At 38.8% G+C, this 24196-nt stretch overlaps 1 protein-coding gene across 1 annotated transcript in view; it reads left to right on the top strand.

The window, feature by feature from the left end:
* Nucleotides 1–22789, top strand: part of LOC148367155 (AT-rich interactive domain-containing protein 3B-like) — a 55014-nt gene extending 32225 nt beyond the window's left edge. Inside the window, exons 3-4 of the mRNA XM_088333343.1 lie at nt 20969–21043; nt 22682–22789. Of these exons, the coding sequence (XP_088189469.1) occupies nt 20969–21043; nt 22682–22789 (183 nt within the window). The remainder of the gene's footprint in view (nt 1–20968; nt 21044–22681) is intronic.
* Nucleotides 22790–24196: the final 1407 nt, after the last annotated feature.

Below are 24196 nucleotides of genomic sequence, written 5' to 3'. Positions count from 1 at the left end.
CATACGTATTTGATGGAATAATGTTTTATTTAATCAATTTTTACCAAAGGATTAAAATAGACTTGTCTGATACTACAATTTAAATAAGAATAGTTAGCTACTGTACAAATGAGAACATACATTTTAATACACACATTAAAATTTAAGCATAATGATACACTGCACTTGTATAGAGAAAATAGAATTATACCTAATAAAGTCAATAAAACAAACCATACTTTTTGAAGTGCTCATTATTCAAACTTGCAATGAAATGAAATGATCTGCATTTATATAGCGCTTTTCAAGTCAATGACTTCCCAAAGTGCTTTACAATGTGCTCCACATTTCCCAATAGCAGCCTAATATTGCAGCCATGTAAGCTTTTTGGGGGTATTAGGGGTTCAGTGTCTTACCCAAGGACACTTAGACATGTAACACGGACGAGCCGGGATTCGAACTGGGATCCCTTGATCTCAAGACGAGCGCTCTACCTCCTGAGCTACTACTAAGCTAGGGTCACACTACAGGAAGATTTGATTTTTACCTGATCTGTTACGGTTCATCTGAACAACACATGCTCGATTTTATTTTTTATTTTTTTACATCAGAACTAGGCCACTTTCATATGTGGTCCTAAATCTGATTCATTACTGATCTTTTGGAATGCGACTGCTGTGTGAACGATTGAGACACATTCATGCGACCTGCACATCATTGAAAAGCGACAGACGTCACTATTCTGTGTTCAACGAGGTGGGAGGAAGTGGAAAAATCAACAACCATGGCGGACGAAAACATGGGGAGAATGAAATTCAATCTGCAGTATCAAAATCCTGGTTCTCTTCCTAATCTTCTTCTTAAAAACAAAGTTGTACATGTGCTGCCTCCGGTGGTAACAATCACTTTAAAATTGGTAGATTTGCGCCGCCCTTAACATGAGTACTTCCAAAACACTGAGCGCATTACGCGTGATGTCATGAGTCCTCTTCTGCGCATGCGGGTCACTTGTGGCGTTCACACAGGAGATCACATAAGTTGAAAATGTAAACAATCTCACAAAAACATCAACCAAAAATCCGAATTGAGCATTAAGCTGTGCAGTGTGAATCTAGCCGAATAGTCCCATCGCTGTAGTTTCTAAATAGCTGGAACAGAGTCTGGAATGCACTGGGTGTATTTGTGTTCTATTCTTGGAGGTGCTGAATGTTGAACAAAATAATCCAACAGTGTTTAATAAATGTATTAATGCTTTGGTTTATAGCCTAGCAAGCAAACACCAATTTAGGAAACTCCTTTTTTTCCATATGACCTCTTGCATTTGTAAACTCTGTTTATCATTAAAGTCAATATCTTTTTGTGGCAACATAATTGTATTTGAATTCCCAGTTTATTTTTTTAAAAACAAATGGGCTCCTACTAGCCCCAGTCCCTAATGGACCTTTTGTTTCTAATTTTTCTTCAGTGGACAAACTGATGTGTGCCAAGCCCTTGTTGTCATTGTTCGTGAGGTCTGCCACACCGAGATCAATTAGTTTTTCCAATCATGAATGACAAAACAATAGAACAGTACTTACTATAAAAAGTAGTGGATTTGTGTTAAGAACCCACTGTCTACCTCTCTCAACTTCATTTTTAAGAACCCCCCATACCTTATGTATATTGTAACAATACTACGGATGTTGTTCATTATGTTTTCAAACATACAATTGTCCAAATCATCGGCAGTTTAATATGCTATCCCATGAAGCGAATAAGATGTCTTCATGGTGGCAAAAATCCTACTTTGTATACATGTGCTTTGTGTTTGGTTCTACTTTCAAGGTCCCCGCTGTTTTTTGACCGCTCCGGTGTTCAATAGAGACATTTGTCGGCCCCTGGAGATGAGCTCCAGATGCGTGACGGGCCCGCACTGTCGCAGATTGGAGGTTCCCTAGGGGGCACTGGCCTGTCAGCGCTGGAATGTCCCCGCACACTTAACGCTGGCCAAAGGGAAACGGATACTTCTAGAAGAAATCGCTGCCATTTATCGATTAGCTGGCCGTGTGGAAGCTGTGAATTCCGCTTAGGGTCAGAACATTTGATAGTGCGGATAAGTCACAACACTGACTTGGTTGATTTTGACCCGCCTTCTCACTGTCACATTTTCGAGACCAGAGCTGTAGGCTGTCAATTTTGGCGTTTTCATTACCCTCAGTTTTTAACGTATGAACTACATACTTTGCATAGGAACAAACTATGTTTTCATCTTAAAATTAGTCAAAGCAGTGTTAGTGGACTCAACCAATCTTCAAGTAAAAAGTATTTACAGTAGTAGTTGTTGTTGTTCATGGCTGCTGTCTTGTCCATGTTTAGTTGTCTGTGACCACCTTTTACATTTTCCCTCTTGTTCTCTGCTTTGTTGGTAAACCTCAAACTATTTGTTTTCCTGATTCGGGAGGCAAATCACTCTTCAATCGAAACACCAACAAGTCAAAATTCTTTTGATGGAAATTTTTCAGTTCACTATGCCATTATTCCGTTCTGAGGTAAGGTTAGCAAAGTTAAATAGCCTTTTAACGGAGGATAAAAACCCATGGTAATATGTAGGTAATGTGATCTGAAACCCCCAATCCACAGATAAAAACATTAAAATAACAAAATAGTGTAAAGCAAGCGTTACTCATGTGTAATCTATGTGCATATGACTAAATACCATTAATTCTAAGTAGATATGCATGTTAAAGAACAATAAAATTGTATCTACCTTAGGTGTTGGTGTTTAATATTTGACCACTAGATGGCACTGTATTTTCTAATGCGAACAAAAAACTGTGTCTTAGAGCACAGCGTAGCAGCAAGATTGCCCAACAAATATGACTTCGACCATATACAGTTTTCATACAGTTTCAGTTTTATACAATTTAATTCGTTCTAGAAGTAGATTTGTAAACAGAAACATTTGTAAGTAGAGGTGCCTTTTCAATGTAAATTGGCTAATCTGTTCCAAGAAATGCAAGAGAATTTCTTCTTGTTAATAAAATATAAAAAAAACATCAGAACATGAAACAAATACATGTTGAAATTACAATTCCACACAGAAAACTTAAAACGAGAGGCGCACACTGTTCAAAAATCAAAGAATAACAGAAATGATAAAAATATTCTCTACTGGTCCTCAGCAGTGTGTTTTGCATCCCGTTTCTTGTCTGCTTTTGCAAGGTTTTGACAATCCCTCGGACATGCGCGAGGCAGACTTCATCGTAATGACCAATAGCCCGACCAGTCAAAACTTTTTTGGGGTGATGAAGTTTCACGTTCCAGTTCCCTTCATCCACAAAATTAACAAACTCTTCATCTCATCGTTTGCAGGCGTTTTTTTTTTCTTCGAAATGACCGCAAGGTCTTTTGTAAGGAGTCGTACATTTGAGCACTTCCTTCTGTTTAATAATCGTGGCGATCGTAGATCGTATTACGGCCATATATTTTGGCGACATCACAAATACGCATTCCATTTTCATACCGTTCAATTATTTCCTGCTTTCTTGCAATGTCTAAAAAAACTCTTCCGTTTCTTTTCTCCTTGCTGCTCACTTATCCGAATGTCGCTCTTGGGGTCCACTGTTAATGTTTCGTATCGCTAGCATATAGAAGAGTACAGTACTGTTTATAGAGCGTGAATGGAATCGGAAGTGGACACAAAGAGTACGTGGGCACAAAGAATAAGCGTTAGACACGAGCATGCCGGCCCTCCCGCATACGAATCGGGTTGCTAGGTACAGTACTGCGAATTGATGAAAAGCAGCACGCACGGTATTGGTCTGTTTATCCGTATCCTGACAAAAATTCGTACTTGGAAGTAATTTTTTTACGCTCAGTTTGCTCGTAACTTGAATAATTCATATGTAGAGACATTCGTTCGTAGAGGTATGACTGTTTCAGGATTCTACTACGTAAAAGTATCAATATATGATTTCTTTAAAAAATTAACATTGGTATGATCGTGTATGTATTTCTGCTTCATATTCAACGAATGTTTTTTTTTAACTGACGTTATTGTACCACTAGGAGGCACTAAATATTAGACACTGTCCCTTTAAGATGATCAAGTGGAGTAGCAGGTGGATGCAGAGGACAGGAGAAGACTAAGGCGGCTGAGTAGAAATGACACTGAATTTAAGACTACCACTTGCAAAAATGATCGTACCCTCAGACAATTTTCTTTCTTAAATTGTCTCCTTATTTTAAATACCATTTGTGATCATTGATCGGTTACGGTAATGCAACTTATCGAGGGTAGCGATTTGTTTACCTTTTTCATATTTCTTGATAATCACAAGATTTGTTTCTATGGTTCATTCTGCTTTTCCCCTTAGTATCACTGCAAGTCTTTAAACCAGAGCGAATAGGCTACAAAAAATACTGTTATGTATCGCTGACTTACAAAGTTTTTATAAACCACTGTACAAATTGTATGTACTTTTTGAAAATCTGGAATGGCAACACAGCTAGTTAATAGTTTTGTTGGGTATAATCAAAAACCCAATCTTGGAAAAGCCATCTACCTTGGAGGAACTTTAGTTTGACAAATAAAATGCAACAAAAAGCCAATATGTTCTTATTACTGAAATAAAAGCAGCTATTTGAGACAAGTAGGGCTAATGCCATTGAACGACTTATGATTTGTTTTGAATTTACAGATCCTAAAATTAGACTTTGTATGTTAATTGTGAATCTATCACAGTCATCTGCCTAATGAAATGGATATTATCATGTCTGTGACGAATTTGTATAGCGATTAGCTCAGGAGTCAAGTGGATACTCCCTCTTAAAGAAGAACTAAGATATGATCTGTATTTTTAGCCAGAGCTTTTAGCTCACAAGACTCTAGAAATAGCCGCTCCGGCTTGAATGTCACAGCCGTTGTTTTTATTATGATCCCAAAATATTTTTGTTCAAGACCTTGACTAGCACTCACAGATCTGTCTGTGGCCATTCCATGTTTCAAAAGCTGTAGGAGAACGCAATTAATAGGTTAAAATCAAATTGCGTGTGTGCGGGGCACCAGTAGGGACTGGAAAATCTGGCCTTCGTAGTCTTATTTTTTTTCCTTGCGCAACACTGTGAGAAAAGGGTCAACTTAATGCGGTGGCACAGATGTGATTCACTAAAAATGTTTGCTCTGCTCGTGAAAGCCTCTTTGAACCAACGAGTGTGAACTTCTGGCCACAGCAGCCTATAAACGTTGCATTTGTTTTAAGCAGCGAAAGAGGTCTGTCGATTGTAATGGGCGGGGGGCAGAGGGGTCGATGGGGCCTCCGCCGTCTGTGGAATGTGGTGTCTTGGTGAAAGGACGGCGTCTTGAAAAAATGCACTCAGTTTGTTTGGCAAACCAGACTTGCGAGTCGCTTGCAGAGTTGTTTACTCAGGAACAGAACATGCAAATGTATCTTTTCCTGTTTTTTTTCTGCATTGTAGGTGAAGGCTTCCATTACAATATAGAGGTTTTTTTTATACCAGTCTGGGCACATGGTTCAGTGTTCAATCTTGTGGCGCATACACCACACCCTGCTAGGCCGCAAGTATTTTCCAATAGGAGTAACGAAAAAAAGTGATTTATCCGCATGTTTTAGCAGTATTGTGTAACCCCCTGCCCCTTCTACCCGGGTTAATAAAAACCAGCTTTCAGCTCTGTTTATGTTCAAACCAGAAATATACACTTCATTTACAATGTGGTCCTGAGAAATAAGCCCTTTCTAGTTCAATCATCTCAATTTTAAAACGGACAAATAACAGTTCAAAGCCATTTTTACTCTACAATTAAAATCTTACAGACATGACGTTCCTCTGATTAGTATGTATGTTACTTTACAATTCTGAACCAGGATATTCAGGTTTTGGTTTGGGTCCTTAAGCCGAATCTAGATTGGGTTCTGCAGAAGATTACAATCCTGAATCAGAATCACCTTGGTAATTTAATTACTCCCCAAGAATTTCAATTAAAAGTTCAAAACTGCTACCCACAAAAAACTCCACACTCTGCCTATGCACACTACTACACTCAATTACATATCTAGGTCCTACTTTGCAGAAATTCACTTAATACAGATGGTTATAGAACAGATTAACAGTGAAAATTGACAAAATCTGTATTCCATCCTTCCATCCATTTGGAATATTTTTAGTTCCGTGTTGTGTAAATCCTTAAGATGGTGGTGTTGGAGTTTAATGTTATGGCCTCTGAATTCATTCTATTCTTTACCTTTGCCCCCCCCACCCCCCAATTTCTCTTTGTTGAGCTTTGTAATTGGAGTGATTAATGGAGGTTAGAGGTGGTCTCGCCCAGAGGCTTGTTTTTCAGCAGTCTGCTTCAGAAGTGCCGCCCAAATCACAGTCCAGGCAGGTAAAAACATGCCCAGCCTCTGGACGTTTAGACCGCCTTGTCCCGCCACTTTGTCTCTAAAAAGCCAGGAATCACTTTTTATTTTCTTCTCTTTTCCATCAACAAACAGGATTGGATCGTGGGTATTCTGGGTGTTATTCCCCAGGGCGGTGTTTTTGTGCTCCGAGATTTTCGACAAGAGAATGAGCGGTAAGGATGTAGCCATATGTTCCAGAGTGGTGATGGGATTTATACTTCCCTCACACCAGCACATGGATTCACAATTATCCTGAGCCTTTTGTTTGCCGCTCACCATGACATCCTTCACAGTTGTTAGGACGGCAGGCACTCTACTCCCCTCCCGCCCCTCGAGAGGCTCTATAAATGATTTGCGGTGCCCCGCCGAGGGATCAAGGCCCCAATTATTTGATTTGGATTAGAGATCATTGCTCTACAATGCTCATTTGTACAGTCATGCTGAGAAGAGGCACGTTTCGCTTTCTTACGGCTGGCTCACATATGCTACTTTTACTGACTGAATGCATCTTATTTGCCTGGCTTTGGATTTGGTGTTGGCAATAATTTTACGATGCAGTATGTGACTCACAGGTATCCACACACACAGCTTTCAAAGTGACATGGTTCCTGATATTTTATTGTCTTTGTGACAAAAGTCCTGTACAGTACACTCAAATAACATACTATTTAGGTTGGATTGTACTAGTTGCTCTTCTATTAATAGTCTGCATTGAGCCTAGTAAAGGAATGTGTGAGCACTGTGTAGTAAATAGAAGCAGTATTGCAAATAGAAACCTTTATCGATTTGTGGGTACCACTTATGACTGCACAGGTATGATACCAGCCTTTATTCAGGTATCAGTACTTGTGGTAGTGGCCAATACCAGGATCTGCTACTCTAGGGGATATTTAACAGTAACCTCAAAGAACAAGAACATTTAATTGTCATTAATTGCAGTATTAAGGAAAAATAGCATTTTGTGAATGAAAAGTATTTCTTTAAAAATATAAACCATTTTGCTGAGGGAATTTTGTGCTAATGTTTTTATAGTCAACTAATCTTTATGGGTAGTATTGGACATCCCTTTGAAATCACAGAATCAATTCATGTATTCTATTGTCACACGGCTCGTAATTATTAAAGGAGGCATGCATTTTTTTAGCACAGCAACAAACCAAACAAGATAGGGCTTTTTTGACATAGCTCCTAAAGTCAGACAACTGGATCCCTTCTCTTCTGTTCTAGTACTTGTTCTACACCTCAAGTGTTTTTTTTTTTGCTATATTCATATTTTCATTAATGAGTTGAGTATCTGTATGGGTTTGAAAGAAATATGGTATCAAACATTATTTTAATATCTCAGAATCAATGCATGTGTTCTATTGTCAAGTGGCTCATAATATAATCATGTGTACAGGGCTTCTGGCACTATTTCCAAAGACAGATTACTGGATTCCCTCTTTTCTGTTGTGGTCCTTGTTCTACCTTACAATTTTTTGTTTGCTTATTTGGATATATCCCACCAACTGAGAAAACGACTCAGTATTTCAAGTATATTTTTGATATGATTACAGCAGGTGGCGATTTGTCTTCCTTCCCTCGGCTAGGTTTGCGCCATCTGCCAGCCACTGTTTTGAAATGAAATGATCTGCATTTATATAGCACTTTTCAAGTCAATGACTTTCTAAAGCACTTAACAATGTGCTCCACATTTCCCAATAGCGGCCTTGCAGCCATGTAAGGCGCTAACCTGCTTATTGGGGATATTAGGGGTTCAGTGTCTTACCCAAGGAAACTTCAACTTATAACATGGATGAGCCGGGATTCGTACTGGGATCCCTTGATCCCAAGACGAGCGCTCTACCTCCTGAGCTACTGCCGCCCGTTTTAGCTCTAGGTCAGAAGTTGGCAAACTGGTCCTCGAGGCCCGCATGTCCTGCATGTTTTTAGAGTTTTCTCTTCTTCAACTAAATTGATTTTCAATCACCAGGATCATTAACAAGCTTCTGTCCGCTTGCAGACACGCTTATAACTTGTACCATCTTACATGGAGAAGAGAAATTTCTCAAAACGTGCAGGACATGGGGCCCTCCAGGACCAGGTTGTCCACCTTTTCTTTAAGTTGTGCTACATGAAAAAAAATAAAGGTAGTCTAAAAATAGCCTTCAATACAACCGATTACACAAAATTACTGGTAATACTTTGCCCTTCATCCCAGTACATATTGGTTTTCACAACAAATGGTCAAAAACATATTTACTCTGTGTCAGCTTATTGCTGTAATTCCAGCTCATCTCATCATCACGTTGTTTCACCTTGACAAATTGCTGACTTGTGTGCCTAGGCACCAAGCCAAATATGCTACGTGGCACTTGGCATGGATTACAAACAGCAAAGTGTATGGATTAAACCTCAAAAATTTTAGACAATCTTAATTGTTGCAAGCACCTTTTAAGAAACTAAACCGACATGTCCCTTTATACTAAAAAATATTTTAATATTGGTAATAATAATACTTTTGTTATAATGCTTTGAACATTTATAATGCGTTATGTGACGGGAAAAACATTATTCAACCGCTCAAGAGAAAGCTGCCAAATATATATATTTTTTGTGTAACGTACTACCCCAAAAAATCGGTTCATTTTATACAAAACATCCTCGGTCATCCTGAAAGGGGGATTACCACTTGTGAGGTCCCTTCTCAAGGTTTCTCTTTTTCCTCACTTTGAGGTTTTGAGTTGTTCCTTGCCCGCATGTTGGTTTAAGATCAGGTAATTGTGTCATTGTAATCCTGTGCAGTCCTTTGAGACATTTTTGTGATTAAGGGCTATATAAATAAATGTGACTTGACTTGACTGGCTTACACATTCAAACTTTCTTGCAGTAAGAAACATACGTTGCCCCAGTCGTCCCGGGGCAGACTGAGCTTCTGTATCGTCGTTTTAAGTCCTATTGCTCACCACGCCTCACCGTTTCTGGCAGCTATCCAGATCACTGCGCCAGAAGCTTGATTGTTGTGACTGTAATTACTGAGGCGGCACCTGCACCAACTATTTACCCCATATTTGTGCTCTTTTGACCAAAATATGTTCAAGAAGCAGAATTGTCTTACCCTCGCTTAAATATTTACAATTTGTCACTATTTGCAAAGGTAGATTCAATTTTGACACGGGGTACTCGTCAGTAATCATTACTTTGCTATCCAAACACTTCTTTCACTTGGACATAAATTGGTTTCACAGAAGAAATAATCATTCTTTTTTCTTAAGATTTCTCTATTAAAACTATGTAAGTAATATTGTTTTTATGAACCTAGGCTGGATGATTTTCTTTGTGAAGCCAGCTCTGCTGAAAAAACATTCTTGTTAATTTCATAATGCAGGTCTAGGTACCTCCCACTCTGGACAATTGTTTGAAATATGGTTATACTGTATACCCCAAGGTTCTGTGCAAACAACATCTTTATTTGATAGAAAAGCGACAGTTGAAAAAATCTTTCTCAGGTTGTGGAAAAGGTGACTTTTGATAGGCTAGATGTGGTCCACGTTGAATGAGTTAAACTCGTCAAATACGACTCTCTAAAATAATTTTGGTCAAATATGGAACCAACCCACTACTTGGATCAATTTGACACATTTTCAGGTACATTTGACACAAAACTACCTGATTGTTTGGGTTATTTTAAAGAAAATGACCCAGGATGTTTTGTATAAAATGAACCGATTACACAAAAAATATATATATTTGGCAGCTTTCTCTTGTACAAAAATAAAATAAAACAAGCAATTTCTGGGGGTGGTTGTGTTCAATGAAATGTCCACAATTTGCAATTACAATTTCTTTAAAAATATTTTTTTATTTTTGAAGGTGATTTAAATGTTTTAAAACAAAACATAATTTTAAAAAAATACCCAATATTTATATGACAAAATAAATCAAAATCAACAAACCTGAGAAAAACTGAAAGAAAATAAGGGTTGTCGGGAAAAAGGCAGGACTTGTCTTGGTCCCATCCCCTTGATAGTCTGAACAGTTTTCACAATAGTATATTTAGGATGTATATTGGACAGGGTGAACTTGTCAAATACAATTTTCTGACTAAAGTTGAACCATATTGGCTAGATGTACTCTACCTAGTTCTTGATGTCTATTTTCGGACTGAACCACGTTCAAAACTGACCAGATTAGATTTACATCCATTCCAAAATTTAACATCTAGGGCTAGGGGTGCCAATTCCAAATTATTATCTACGTATATTTCAATGGACATTTTTGGGGGACAAAAACATCCCGGCATCGGTTTACTAGAGTATGAAAAAGAAAGATCCCCAAACTTTAAAAGTAAGTCATATCCTGCTTATCCCATCTCTTTTTTACACAGCGATATCCAACTGTGGGCACAAATTTCCCGCACGATTACGAGCTTGCTCAATAAACGGCGCTGCCGTCACACCACTGTGTCGGAATGTCTGTGTAAAATCGCACGCTGGGCTGACATTGTTAAATCTGCTCAGGCAAGATGGTGGAGGGCATAATCTGCTCAAGAAGTCCCATTGTAGCGAATGAGTGTCATGATATAGGCTAGCACACGGTTGTCATCCTGCCCTTGTGCCCGTTTCCCATACGCGGCGTAAGACTGAGAATGATGAGTATTGACACGCGCTGTGAAATTGCGTCCGGCGGGGGCAGGACCTCCCTGTGTTTGTGCATCCCAGGTTATTGATTTCATACTCTCCCAACCTCCAGGTCAATGGGTATGGCCCAGGGGACCCTACAGTATGTGGCTTTGTGACGAAGGCTCAGCGTGAGATTACCACAGGTTAGGTGGATGAGCTTATTGGCTAACTTGGTGCCTATTAGTTGCAGACCTGGGGTTTTTCGATGATGACGGGTAGGCCTGCACGATTTTGAAAAAACAAAAAAAACAAATGGGATTTTTCAGACCAGTGTTGCAAATTCGATTCAATTTTAAAGAAAAGAGCATTTTTGTGCTATTTTTGTGAGTATTTAATCATACAGAGCAATGTTTTCCATATAATTTTGTAAAACCCCGGTGGTGGACAGCCTAGAGCAGTGGTCTCTAGCATGCAGCCTGGGGGCCACTTGCTGCCCGCAGGGTGATCGTTTGACGTCCCCACCGTAATATGAAAGTTTAAAGGGACAGTTGTAATAATTAGCACCTTAATCCTTGATTAAAAAGAACAATATTAATTTTAAAAACAATCCAAAATACACAAACTATTGTATAAATGTGCATTTTTTTAAAAAAATACTCTTTGCTTGAGAAATTTGAATGAATTCGATCTTATTTTGTGTAGGAAGTTAAAAGATACGGCGGCATGGCGGCTGAATGGCAAGGTTCTGTGGTCATGTGTCCGAATCCAGCTACTGTACGGAATTTGCATGTTCTCTCCGTGCGTGGGTTTCCTCCGAGCACTCCGGTTTCCTCCAGCATTCCAAAAACATGCATGTCAGGTTAAATGGCCGGTTCAAATTGTCCCTAGTTGTGAATGAGCGAGTGAGTTGTCTGTCTCTGTGTGCCCAGCGACTGTCCGGCAACCAGTTCAGGGTGTCCCCTGCCCACTGCCTGAAGATATCTGGGATGGGCACCAGCACCCCCGCGGCCCTACTGAGGATAAGCAGTGCAGATAACGGATGAATGAAAGTTAAAAAATACACAACGACTTCAATACATTTTCTGGACTTGAGTAGATTTAGCTTTTTACCTTTATCTTTAGTTCTCCATATACATTCTTTATCCAGCACTTTGAGTTGCATAAAAGTGGCAGAAAGTCTAATACAAATATATTTTTTAAATTTTATTTGACATTATGATTTTTCTTCAAATAAAATCATAATCATAATTAAATCACAATACTTTTCAAGCCTTTTTGCTTGTTTACACATTTTTTGTCTGTTTTACTGTCTTGTTTTTTTCTGTTTGTAATTGAGAAATATGCTTGAGGCCTGCAACAAAAATTACAATGTAGCTCGAAAGAGTAATTACCGCTAATATTTTGAATTCCATCCAATTCAATAACCTTGTATGGTTGCTGCCATGTTGGTAAAAAAAACGCAACTACGTTTTTGTCATGTTTTACTCTTTGCCTTGTTGAATTTTTTTCATGGTACATTAGGCTGTTTGTCCCAAACAGCCACCTCCCCCAACCCAAAATGGTTTATCTTATTTAAAACAACTTACAAAATTAGATAATTGTATTGAAAAGCCCCAAATTGGGTCACACGCCTTCAATAAAGGTAAAAAAAAAAGTTAAAAAAAAAGAGGAATATCGTTTTCTCCCACATGACGGCAACAATTGTCTTCTAATTACAGGACATCAAAAACAACAGAACTGGTTTATTTACATGTTGTCTTTAAATCAGTGCATTTGGGAAAACTTAGGTCACACGTATGGGCACGCCTTGTAAGCAGTGCTAGCTGCTAAAGCTTGCAGACTGACTGCTACTCCAGCCATTAATACTAGTTGTTACGCTAACAGCGTCAGTCGTTAATGCTAATGGGTAAAGCTAATTTATTCGGGTAATGCAGATAGTGGTCGCATCAGTGAAAATATGTGCTCTTAGCCTTTCACATTAGCCAATACAATTGAAGTCCCCCACAATCTAATTTTGCCAAACCCTAGTCAGAAGCCTTGCCTGCCAGTAAACATCCGACATTAATGCACTAGATGCATTTTTTTCTGCTTAACATTACTTTAGTTTCAGATCTGCTACTAAAATGTCGACTTCTCCCATTCTTCTGTAAGGATGCGAATCACGTGAAGCTTTTACTGAGGTGGTGCCTCTTCATCTAATAACAGCTGCACTATCAAATTGGAGAAGTGCTGTCAACATCCTGAGCAATCAATGCCAACCCCCCATTCCCTGAGCACCAGCAGCAGCCATTAACCCTTCCTGTTCCTGCAGCCTGCCTGCTCCTTTACTAAAATGGTTCATCCAGACTTCAGACTATCTTTTGTGTAACCACAGCGTCAGAATTGCCTTCCGGCTTGGTATCAGCCCTTTGAGTCATCGGGATTTGCAAAAAGTAAATTGTGCGATGTGCAGAGAATGTTTACTCAGGCCGCATTAACGCCCAAATTAACACCCCGTGTTTGAGTCTCAACGGATAGTTAAACCGGTTTTACATGCCCTACCAATCATTTAAATTGTATGCAGTCAGTATAAGCCACAAGGGAACTTTGGACCCTTTATTTCCTCCTTTCTCTCTCCCATCTCCCCATTCTATAAATGTAGAGGCCAGCTACAGCTCACTTCCTGTGCATGTAAATTCTGATCCCTAATGTTGAAGGGAGCCGGTCAGTCACGTTTGTCCGTAATATGATTAGCCCAACAAACCCACTAATTGCATAAGATGGAAACAATGGCTGCTGGTATTTTTTTCTGTGCTACATTTCTAGTCCCTGTAACAAGCGTGATACTGTGGTACCTCTTGTTATGAACTTAATTCCTTCTAGGACTGCTCGTAGCTCCAATTGCTTGTGTAACCAGCAAATTTTCCCAATATGGAATGATTCAAAATTATGTGTCTGCTCTCGTCCTCCTCAAAGCATCAGAGTGAACAGCTATAAAAGATCTTCATGATCAGTAAAACACATTTGAATATTAATTAAACATAAAAAATAAATTTATAAGCTAAATAGAATATTATTAAAATAAAATCTGAGATTACTATGACCGGGGTTGTGGGTGGGCATCATCCAAGGAGATTGCATACCTGTCAATTGATACTCTTTCCCCGTATTGCTTACGTTTTTTGATCATTTCACATTTTGTACACCATATAACAATTTTCATATGGGAAAATAATAAGCTAAATAATACATATCTTGTCTTGCCCATTTCGGCTCTCATCCAAATCGTCTCTGTCACATGTAGCAGAAGACAAGATCATCATAGACTGTCGGCATGTGGGTATTCTACATAGTCTGTCTATCAATCCGTCCAGTTTCTGCACCACTGATCCTCAGTAGGGTCACGGGGGTGCTTAAGCCCATCCCAGCTATCTTCAGGCAGCCCTGAACTGGTTGCCAGACAGTTGCAGGGCACACAGAGACAGACAACTCACTCGCTCATTCACACCTAGGGACAATTTGGACCGGCCAATCAACCTCACATGTCTGTCATTGGAATGTGGGAGGAAACCGGAGTGCCTGAGGAAAACCCATGCAGGCACAGGGAGAACATGCAAACTTAGCACGGGAAGGCTGCGGTAGCTGGAATTGAACCCTACACGACTACACCAAGGGGCTGCGGGCTAACTACCCAGCCTCCGTGCCGCCAACATAGTCAGTCTAGGTGTGTGTAAATAGGTGCAACGTTGTGTTATTGAGGATTATTAGTGTTCAATAAGGAGGATTTGCAATCATTAATAAGAGGAGCAATTGGTGGGGGCTATCAGGTATGAGACTGAAAGATTGTTGATGATACGTAAGCACAATTTAAGTTACTGTAACTTTAAATGAACATACACACAAAAACATTTTCATTACAATTGTTTATTCTTTAACCTGTGATAGTTTTCTTGCACGAACTGGACGAGCTGATGCTGGCAGTAAGCAGTCATGAGCAATGAGGGTGTCTAGTGGTAGCCCTTGGGATTGCTATTGAACTGGATTTTCCTTGGAATATTGAGCTAGAGTTTTGTTAAAAAAAAAAAAAAAAAAAAACGTATACTGAAATTATTGTGTTCAGAGGTGCTCGTATAAAGAGGTATTACTGTATTTCACAACCCAATAACGTTCAGATGGTCCGCCAGCGCAAATATGGTGTGGTTACATTTACGAAAGTCCGTACATACCAACCGTGTAAAATGTTTATTCTTAAACGCACGATAATGCCGACTGATTTAAAAAGAAAAAAAAGAATCCGCCTAAAAGCATTCCTGCAGTGTGTGACGATTTTGGTTATATGCGAGACTCTTCAGGTTGTTTTAAGACTTACGCTAGCCTTTGACGTTTTGATTGACACCGCTCTTGGCCAATTGCAACCTTTTTTTTTTTTTTTTTTTTTTTTTTTTTTTTTTTTTTTTTTTTTTACGGTGACAACCTATGAGAGCCTGTGTTGAAATAAAACGTCATGACCAATTCGGCTTCATAAATCTATAGCCAATAGTGACCGATTTATATGTGGATTGACATATTGACTTCCCAACATAACTATGTACTCATTTACAGTGTGTCTTTAAATCATAGCCTGAGAAAAACGTGCGCAAAGCCAATCGTGATTCATTTTTACACACTTATAACGCGCAAGTGTGCACAATTAGGGATTCACTTCCAGAACAAGAAATCAAACATTTACTACTCTTTCACAATTTCCAAAAATTGGCCAAAATAAAATACACGAATGCAAAGTTCTATGGCCTGTGTACTGATCGTCTCCAAATGGCCACTATCCATATTCTTCATCAGACGGTTCAAGAACAGAATTCCATTTACCTTAGGTACTTCTTGGATTGGGATTTTTGGCGAATTTTACAGGAACAGTAAGGGGATTAAGGCATGTTTTCAGAAAACTTGGACCAAACTAATATTCCAGAACTTTTCCCCGAGATCCAAATTTAAATGTTTTCATGCTGGCGTTTTTTTAGTCTGAGATTTTAGTGTGTCCTTATTAAGATTTGAGTAATTTGAGCACATGGTGTCAGGGTGGCTGATCATGATGAGTGAAATCTTCAGTGGTCACCTAAACTGACTACAAAGGTGATGTGAAGCATTAACATTCTTGTTTTGGACCGGAGTCTCCCATCAAGATCCAACATGTCTTTACCATTTAAGGGGACTGACCTTTTCAAAGCCAACCCACCCAGGAGAAAATGGTTGCAAGGATGTTAAAAAGACGTCAAGGTTCCTTCCTAAAAGTCTCTGTTACTAGGTTGAAAATTGAAAGTTCAAAAAACTTTGTTAAAAAGACTAAGCTTGGACCACATTGGACGAGGTCATCCCGACAACAACCCAATTTTAAACATTTTTTGAATTATTCAGTCTGTAACAGACCAGACTAGATGTAGCCCAAAAACGAATGTCCAAATGATATCTGGTGCCAGTTGGGAACTTCTTTTCCAATACAAATTTTTATTCTATCCAACTAATGTTGTTACTCTAAGTAAAATTTTATGAGGTAAATATTAAACTATTCAAGTCTTAACTATGAAGTTAAGTGATTTTGTGAGGTTTATAAATCGTTGGATTTTCATAGGATTAATGGGGTCCGACTGTTGACTGGTGTTTTTTCACTGTTTTGTCCAGTTTGGACTTTTTTTGCCATATTGGCTTGTATGGCAATTCAGGGCTAACAGTTCGGCATTTGATGTGGCGAATAAGGAGACGCGAAGATGCAAAGTTTGAGGAGTTGTCATCTTGACTTTAGGTGGCGAACCTAAGTATTTGTAAAGGTTCTTTTGGTGCTAAGGGTTTTGCACAATATTTCGCAAATACAGTTACCATTACTCGTTTATTGTCCTCTTGGCAAAATCCAATATATGATCATCTCGTCCTAATGCATTATTTTTTTCAAGCTAACCTCCCGTTGATGGCAGTGCGATGGACTTTGTCTCGAGTTAAAGGCAGGACCCGCACAGCCTTTGGGCCGGCTGATATTTTCTGTGTCAACATGTTTGTATTAACTCCTAACATAACCAAACTTGTTAACTGAACAGACAGTTACTCTGATGTTATATTTTCATTTTGTCGCCTTCCAAAGTCCAAACTAAGCCAGTCAGCGATTGTTAGCCATTGTCAATTCTGCTCCTACTGATTTATTTCAATAAAGCGGTGGTGTCAAAACACTGATCCTCGGATTAGGTACCATACCCAACCATGGAACGGTCACTGGCAAATAATAAAGTTTAAGGGCCTTATATAATTGCTGGGCTGTAAATACCAAAGATACATTTTGCATAGACCATATAAGTAATATTATCATTCTTATTATTTGCTTTGTTAGCTATTTTTGATATGAAATCTTTGAACTGGGTTTTTGGAGTTGGTTGGATTTTGAATATTGTTTGTAATGTTTATTACCCTTTTGTGGATCATGTTAATTGCATGGTTACTTATTCTTAATTCAATATCTGCAAACTGGGTCTTTTGGGTTGTTTTTGGATTTTGAACGTTGTTTGTGATGTTGACTATCCAGTTTTGTGGATCCTGATTATTATGTGTACTTATAAGGAATCTGGGTTGTGCGGCAGATGACTGTTTAGCATGTCTGCCTCACGGTTCAGAAATCCAGGGTTTGATTTTTGTTAACAGCCTCTCTTTACAGAGTTTGCATTTACCCCTGTGAATCTGTGGTTTTTCTCTGGACATTCCAATTTCCTTCCACATTCCAAAACATGCATGGCAGGTCATATTGGGACTCCAAAAATTGTTCTTAGTTATGGATGTGTGTGTAAGTCGTTGTATGTCTATGTTTGTCATGTGATTGGCTGGCAATCAGTCCAGTGTGACCCTTGCTCACTGCTCGATGTCTGCTGGGATAGATTCCACAACCCCTGGGACCCAAGTGAGGGTAAAATAAATGAATGAATAAATATATCAATCTTGTGGTTGTCTTTTTATCGATCCCTTACACCATAAACAAATAAAGCATGTCTAATTCGCCCGCGAGATCTGTTAGGGTCAGCTCCAACGATGCATTTCTCCTTAGACTTTGATTGGAGAGGTTTATGAGCTTCGCCACATATCTATACAATGATATAGGGAAGTTGTTGAAATGTCTTTTGGCAGTTCTGAAGTTTTTTTAGGGTGCAGTTCATCATGTTTAAAGGCCCAAAGAGTCTGTATGTATTCGCCCTGAAGGGTTGGAGGTCAGCGGCAGGGCAAAAATAGTTGAAATTGGTATCAGTTAATTTATGGGGAAAACGGTCAGAATATAAAAGCTGGTGGGGTCACAATGACAATAAAGAGCAAACAATATCAGTTTTGTTATTGAAGTTAAAAAGTTTTCCCCTGTTTCTCGCGTTTTTTAAGTCAGATTACTTTGTTAAACTTTGGGCAGTTGAATATCCTGACGACCGCTAAAGTATTCAAGATTATACATAGCTATCCAGCAAGCGGATTTATTACTTGTTATTGTCGTTTATAACGGCTAAAGGTTAACAGAAGTGTGGACAAATGCTGTACAAAGGTCTGTATGTTCTTCCTAATGTACTAAAGTGTGTTTATACCTTAACATGATAATACTATGGCACGTTTCAGTGGCATGATACAGATTAGAGAACCTGATTGGGGAAAGCTGGGGTTTGAGTTCATGAAAATTGGGGACATTTTGCATCTTGCGACTTAATACAAATATTCCAAAGACGAGTTGAATTAAAAAAAAAAAAGTGACTTTCTGTAATCTAAATCTTTCTTAAAATTGCCTGGCATGTTTTTTGCCTTTTCTAACACAAACCAAAAAAATTAACAAAGTCTTTCAACACCATTTAAAAAAAAAAAAAAGAAAGCCAGGAAAAAAATGCCATCAACTTGGCTCGAACCCTAAACCATTGTTGACGAATGCGATCTGCAATCAAATGTTTTTGGTGTGGTTATCATATTATAATAAGTACATACTATTTAGCATCAGTTAAACATTTGTAAATATTGATTTCATTATTCATGATCCATGTCCTTGATGATTGATAATTAGTATGCTGTTGGTAAACACAGGTTTGGGGTTAAGTTTAGTCTTAGGGTGTTTTCTCGTAAGAAAATGTTTAAAAAGGCCATTATTAAATATTTATCAGCATACTGGTGATACTAATGATTATTCATCACCCCCCAATTGCTTTATGAAATCAGTATTACTGCTTAGCTAATGCAAAAAATGTTTATTTAAAAAATGTTTTCCAACTTTTGTCTGCAGGCTTCTTTTTAGTGTCTTCTGAGTATGTTCAAACAGGTTTTGATCAGATCTCAGTAAAGGCCACTACATAATAATCCAATGTTTGTTTGATCAATTACTGAGTTTTTTACTGGTGTATAGTGCTCATTTCTAACCCAAAATATCATCTCATCTCATCAGCCGTACCGCTTATCCTCATTGGGGTCGCGGGGGGGGCTGGAGCCCATCCCAGCCATCTCCGGGCAGTGGGCAGGGGACACCCTGAACTGGTTGCCAGCCAATCGCAGGGCACACGAGGACAGACAACTCACTCGCTCATTCACACCTAGGGACAATTTGGACCGGCCAATTCACCTGAAATGCATGTTTTTGGAACGTGGGAGGAAACCGGAGTGCCCGGAGGAAACCCACGCAAGCACGGGGAGAACATACAAACTCCGCACAGGAAGTCTGGAGCTGGATTTGAACCCACGACAGGTTCCCATGACATGAACTGTGCCGCACAAGCGCTAACCACTGCGCCGCCGTGCTGCCCCCCAAAATATCAATCAATCAATAAAGGGAGTTGCAATAAGGTTGATTTATTATAAAAGAAACAAATAAACTGAGTAGCAAAAATTATACGTTAACTTGCGTAGATGTTATAATTTGCAGTCCCACCTGTGAAAAAAAACATGACAAGTTGTCATTTCCACCGTTAACAAATGACTACAAATGTACATGTTTCTGTTATGAGTACAATCTCGATAATAAAATTACTTGACTGTAACAACTACACATTTCGTTCCGAGAGAATCATGTTCCTTTTTCATTAATGGCTATAATAAAGAAAGGGAAGACATTTATATTATTTTCAAAAAGGAATTGACTAAATCAACTGCTGGCCAAGGGTCAGTGCTATCAGTTAATTGTCGAACCCTGACCAGGCAAGCTCAATCCGATTTCTCGATCAATTGTATTACGACGATTATCTCTTTGCCTTCTGATTTTTACAAATTGATGTAGCTCAAACCTTTACAAGCATTTGTGTGACTATCACCACATACATAACCTTCTGGCCTTTCCGACCTATGAGCTCCTGTTTGAACCGAGACCCCTGAAATGGAGCTGTTGACCCCACCCCACCTTTATCGCGCACCCTGCCTCTTACCTTGCTCCAAAAGGACCTTGTTGTTATTCCTGATGCTTTTATAGGTTTTGTCTTTAAGGAGACATTCCTGCTCGCCACATACCATGCACCCGGCCCTCTCTGTCCATGTTTTCCTTCCTTCCCGTCTTGTGGGGCCCTTCCAACCCAGCCTTCCCCCCTCAATTACAAACACAACCACTATTGCTACACATCTGTATGTGTTGATGAAAGCTGTTGAGCAGCCTGCCCTCTCCTGACAGCCTCACGATACACCATGAACTTGGGAGTTAGATTGAAGGGGGATGAGGGTGGATTTGGTATCCAGCTGGGTCGGAAGAATAGGTCGGGAGGGCAAGGCGCACATACAGATGGTTCGGGTCAAATGGAGATGTTTGATGATAAAGGAAGAAGTAGTTTCTGGTGGAATGGGGCTTCACAGGAGCCAAGGGGGGTGGTCGCGCTCTCAACCAGCAGAAAAGTGCATTTCCAGATTGTTGAGAATGTAGCAACTCCATCTCATGAAGTAACACATGTTTTTAAACTGTTTCTAGCCTATCTGCCCCTCATTTCTGAGGTTACATGTTTGACTTTCTGCTCACCTGTCTTTTTTATCTATTTATCTTAGAATGGAAGCGCAACCTGGGCGGATGAAGGCGACAGTAGCCGAGGAAGGGGAGAAGCCTCCAGAGATTTTGCTAAGGTGCGACCATTTTTGTAAAAAAAGAAAAAAAGCCCTAATTAAAGGTGAATTTAACTTGAAATGACTTCTGAGAAGTACTCTATTTTTGCATAACTAGCACTTGTGTGTAATGCACACCCCTAATTTTTCATAAAAGATTGGCTCTCAGCTCAAACTAAGCATTGTAAGTGACAAATGTTGTTAAACATGTGCAGCATGATTAAAATTATTTATTGACAATGTAATCAATGAAAACAATACCAACATAAAATTAACAATATATTTATCAAATGTCCTTTTAAGTCTAATTCATCATCAGATACACCAAAGAGTCGTTCACCTTGTTGTGATTATTTTGCATTTTTTTTTATCTTTCGAGACAACTTTCTGTTCTCTCTAATATTCGTCTCTGGTACCGTGAATAAAAATAGTGTGATAGTGAGCTAAAATCGAATATCTTTTCATATGTCATCCATATCACGAGTGGTTTAAAAGAGTTGAGATCTGGCGCTCTCATCGTTGCGAGAAGGGTTTGATTCCTGTTGCATCCAATGTTTTGCAATTGTGGTCATCGATCAATTGTAGTTGATGATTAATCATTGCACAAATACAGTAAAGCCTTGTGAAGAACGCACACTTAAAGTTTGAGGTTTTTTTTTTTTGGGTTAAAAAATGCGTGTTATGCATGAATGAATACGTTAATCAAAATTGTTATATCACCTCTTCTGTAAAAGTAAGTGCAACCCATTTATCTAGGTCAATGTTTTTCAACCACTGTGCTTGTCTGGTGCGCCGCAGGAAATTGTCTTATTTAAATTTACGCCATATTTTCTTCATTTTACTAGAAAAACAACTTCAAATACTATATTTAAAAAAAAAGGTGTCCCAGTGGTTGATATTTTAGCTAATTTTAAGTCTAGTTTTCCTCATCTTACTAGAATAAAAAGAAGTTTAAAATCTAGTAAAACTAAAACAGTTCAAATGACACAAATTAAGTAAAATATATATTTTTAAAAAGAGCTGGGACAAGTTCCAGCACCCCCCGATCCTAGTAAGGAAAAGCGGCCCATAAAATGGATGGATGGATATAAAAAGCAAAAGTATTTACTCATACTGAGCCACAAATTAAGTATTCCGTGCAAGACACTTTGAAAATAACACTGTTTTCAACTAAGTCTACATTGAAGGGGCAATGTGTAATATTTAGTGCCTCCTAGTGGTACAAAAGTTTTACATAATAAAAAATCATTGATTAGAATACTATGCAAAAATACATGAATTGTCATACCAATGTTAATTTTTATTTAAAAAAAAACATAAATATTTAAAATAGTGGAATTCATACCTAGTAGTTGCTGCCATGTTTGTTTGGCATCTATCTGCAGGGATTATTTGCCAGTGGTTTTAGTTTGCACTTGCCAACGGTCCCCTCTAGAATTCAAATATTACACACTCTGCTTCAAAGACTGTTTCAAGGTCAAAAAAATTAAACTGGAGCTGAGAATTAATTTGTAAACATTTTCTTTAGGCGATTTTCTTTTCACTATAAAATGCACGGTCTGGTTTAGGCACTGCTTAAATAAGTAAAGCAAACAGAGAAACTCATGAGATGCATTGTAATATTATACTGAATGTGACAAAAGTAATGCCTTTTTTTAGTTGTACGAGCTGGACAATGACCCCAAACGGAAGGAGTTCTTGGATGATCTCTTCACCTTCATGCAGAAAAGAGGTACCTTTAATTTCTTCGGATCAAAATGTCTCTGATTTCAACTGGTTGATTTTCACGGGGCTGCCTCCATTCTATCCAGTGAACCCTCTCAGACTGGTCAGTTTGTTAAAGTCCTCGTTTGTGGGCTAGAAGAATTCAGCTGAGAGGGTGGGCCGGAATCTGTCTGGGTCCTGTTAGCGTCTCTGTTTAGTGGCAGACGGCGGGAGTTGTTGTCTGGTGACCCCTTTACTCTTTCCGATCTATCACTCTGACACCGACATCGCCTGACAGCAGATAACTGACTGGATGCGCCGTGCCAACTTGTGCTAATCACCGATACAATAAAAGAATAACCTGCGACATTTGTTTAAATAGTAGCAGTGCACACAGGTTTGTGCTACCTGTTGCATACAATTTAGTAGACACCAGGGACATTATATAAATCCATTCTGGGTCGGAATAAGGGAAATGCAAACATATGGTAATCAACTCTAATGCCCCAGTACTCCGGATAAAAAAAAAAAAAAACCAATAAGATAACAAAATAATCTTTAGGAAGTACTGCTTATGTGTACAATCCATGCATATGATTAAATAACAATATGGATAAATATATGTTTCAAGGGAAAAAAAAAACTATTATTTACTTTTGGTGTGACGTGACTTGATATTGTACAGTGGAGTTAGTGGGTGATTGCAGAAGGGTGGAGGGGGCTTGGAATTAAAACTGATTTTTAACCTTCCACTTGCAAGAAAGAAGGGGCAAAAAAAATTGCAAATTGTATATTTTCAGTTTTGCGCGCTTGTTTATAGTTGCGATGGCCTTGTGGAACACACGGTCTCTGAGCCTGTTTTTCCTTGTTTTAAGGGACATAAAGAAAGGCAGTGTGGGAAGTAGTTCAGCCAGTAGTGTATCAGCATTTTCTTGATGGCGTGACGCCAACCTTTAGCACACCATTCTCTTGAATGACGTCGACCAATAGCAGACTGGAATTTGCATCTCAGAAAACTCGCACTGTGATACGCACAAACACTAAAACGATTGAATATTATATGTTTATGGGCGTGCAAAATAATTTGTTGTTGATGTCATCTAGTGGGGTAAAAAGGGGCCTAAAAAACATCTTATTCCTCACTGTAAAGTGAAAATACTGTGAGACACCGTCATCGTATGCGGGACTTCCACTGCACTCGAAATAGTAACTTTGAACAAAAAATAAAGCTCATCACACCTACAGGGGCAGCCCACAAAGCACTGGGTGTCTTTTGGGTATTTTTTCATTTTTATTATCTTATTCCTTCCAAAAGTTGATCTCTAAAATTGAGTTGTGTTTACTTTCATCTAACATGGTCTTTAGTTAAAAAAAAGTCATTTTAATGTTGTCCTGGCCAATGTTGTTCAACTAATGCTATTAAATATTGACCTCTGAGAAGAAACATTTTTAATATATCACTATCAACTC

Source organism: Urocampus carinirostris, chromosome 4 (genome assembly GCF_059441175.1).
Source record: "Urocampus carinirostris isolate Australia breed hairy pipefish chromosome 4, RoL_Ucar_1.0, whole genome shotgun sequence".
Taxonomy (NCBI): Eukaryota; Metazoa; Chordata; class Actinopteri; order Syngnathiformes; family Syngnathidae; genus Urocampus; species Urocampus carinirostris.
This window is presented reverse-complemented; position numbering and strand designations above follow the sequence as displayed.